General features: G+C 44.0%; 1 gene segment (V, D, J or C); it reads left to right on the top strand.

The window, feature by feature from the left end:
• The first annotated feature begins 1,442 nt into the window (after window positions 1-1,442).
• On the top strand, window positions 1,443-1,917 carry LOC103726091. The segment is given in 2 exon segments: window positions 1,443-1,517; window positions 1,598-1,917. Coding segments are annotated over 2 exon segments (366 nt in total).
• The last annotated feature ends 241 nt before the right edge of the window (window positions 1,918-2,158 follow it).

Genomic DNA, 2,158 nt, shown 5'->3' with positions numbered 1-2,158 from the left:
TAGTGAACTAGAATGAATGACCTCACTTGTCATTTCCAACACCCACAGGAGAGAATATGTGAGAGTAAACATTTTTTGAAACACAATGTATTTTAATGACAAATTTAACTATTATTCATTGGAAATTATTTCCAAGTACTACATTTCTGGGAGTAAAAGTTGTCTGGTTGGGTAGACATGCAGAAATTCCCCATTCTTCTTAATTCAAAGGCAGGGAATGAACATGAAGAGTCTACAGAGTTGTCTTTGAGTCACTCCAGCAACATTGCTCAGTGGATAGAAAGGAGCCTGTGGGGATGCAAGTTACTAGACTGTCATAGGGCAGTGTTTCAGGATGCTCCTTCAGGTCTAGGATAGTACATTGCATTTGACTTTTCCATTTACATATTCCAAGCCTTTACAGTAGCACACATAAGGGCTTCTAAACCCAGAAAACCTCATGAGGAACCTAACATGAGCAGATTTCAGAAACACTAGTTTTAGTAATATTCACAAGTCATGAGATCCAGACACTCTAGGAAATTTGCTATTCTTGTGAAAGTGAGGCAAACAACCCAGATACTCATAAACAGATGCACATTTGTTATGTATTCTCTCTGAGGAATAACTTATATCATTTCCTTCAAGTTTTCTCAGTCTCTAAGGGCCAGTGTAGTCCCTTTAACATCTGATAGATCCATGAGCCCAGGAAATGCCTGGCCAATACTATGCTCTCTTGCGGGTCAGCTCAGCAGTCCTGTTTCTAAGTACAGGCCTGGAGCTGTGGTGCTGTGCTGCTGAATTATTCAGTCACAGTTGATGACTTTATCTCATATATTCCATTTGATGCACACTATAGTATAGCCAAGCCACAATACTTCACTCCCAAGGGTATGATCATGAAGTAGCCAAAAGAACATGATCCTTCAGCATATATGGATGAGACAGTGTTGCAGTAAGGTCTTTGGGCTTATGGTGGGTGACCCAGGATTTCAATGGGCAATGCCATGGACAGAGTTAGCGCAGGTGTCCCTGCACATTCAAAGGTAAGTGCTCTGGACACTTTGTTTCCCAGGGAGTTAATGACAGTAATAGACTCTCAAGTCTTTCAAAGAGGTCCACACAGTAACCAGTCTGAAGGACATTGTATGAAGGGTAGAATTTGACACTTGTGATTTTATTGCGTGCTTTTGACTTCCAGACTAATTTTACATAAGCCCATCAAGCACATTTCCTATTCACATGTCAAAATCTCCATGGTAACATTTTAACAGAGGGCCGAGCTCTTTGAGAGCTCATCCAGTAGCCCTGTCTCATGAGGAGTTAAGGGGGAACCTCCACACTTGTTCTTACATGGTTACTTATGGGAACATCCCACATGCAAATTCACAGCTTTGCAACCAAATGGAGTCACACACACCTACTTAAATTTGGTTTCATTTACACTCTGGGGAAACATTTTCTGGGAGGCATTGAAATTATCTAGAAGAACATGAAACACTTGTGGGTCTTCATTTCCCTGCTGATGGTTCCCAGTTGTAAGTATGGCAGGGATTCATAGGAAGATCTGAGGTTGTTGCTTCTGAGCTCACAACTTACTGTTGCTCTCTTTCTCCAGGTGTCCTGTCACAGGTGCAGCTGAAGGAGTCAGGACCTGGGCTGCTGAAGCCTGCAGAGACCCTGTCCCTCACCTGTACTGTCTCTGGTGACTCCATCAGCAGTAGTTACTGGTGGAGTTGGCTCCGTCAGAAACAAGGGAAAGGGCTGGAGTGGATGGGCAGAATCTATAATGACGGAGATACCAACTACAACCCATCACTCAAGAGTAGGATCACTATGACAGTAGACACATCCAAGAACCAATTCTCCCTGAGGCTGAGGTCTGTGAGCACCGAAGACACAGCTGTGTATTATTGTGCAAGAGACACAGTGGCATGACTTCAGTGTGAGCCCAGGCACAAACCTCCCTGAAGTGGATAGGAGCGCCTGGCCTGCAGGTGGTGCACAGGACTCACTCAAATCTGGGTCTCAGCCCAGAAACATACAGAGGCATGCCCCTTAATTTCCTGTGGGATCAGGTGTTTCTCCTCCCACCGACATCTCAGCTTCCCCACATCACTTCCTTTGCTTTGTGGTTGTGCTTTTTTACATTGTCACCATAAGAGGAAAGATGAAGGGC

Source organism: Nannospalax galili, unplaced genomic scaffold (assembly GCF_000622305.1).
Source record: "Nannospalax galili isolate Female #2095 unplaced genomic scaffold, S.galili_v1.0 scaffold1612, whole genome shotgun sequence".
Lineage (NCBI taxonomy): Eukaryota > Metazoa > Chordata > Mammalia > Rodentia > Spalacidae > Nannospalax > Nannospalax galili.
The sequence above is the reverse complement of the archived record's forward strand: the minus strand, read 5'-3'. Positions and strand labels throughout refer to the sequence as shown.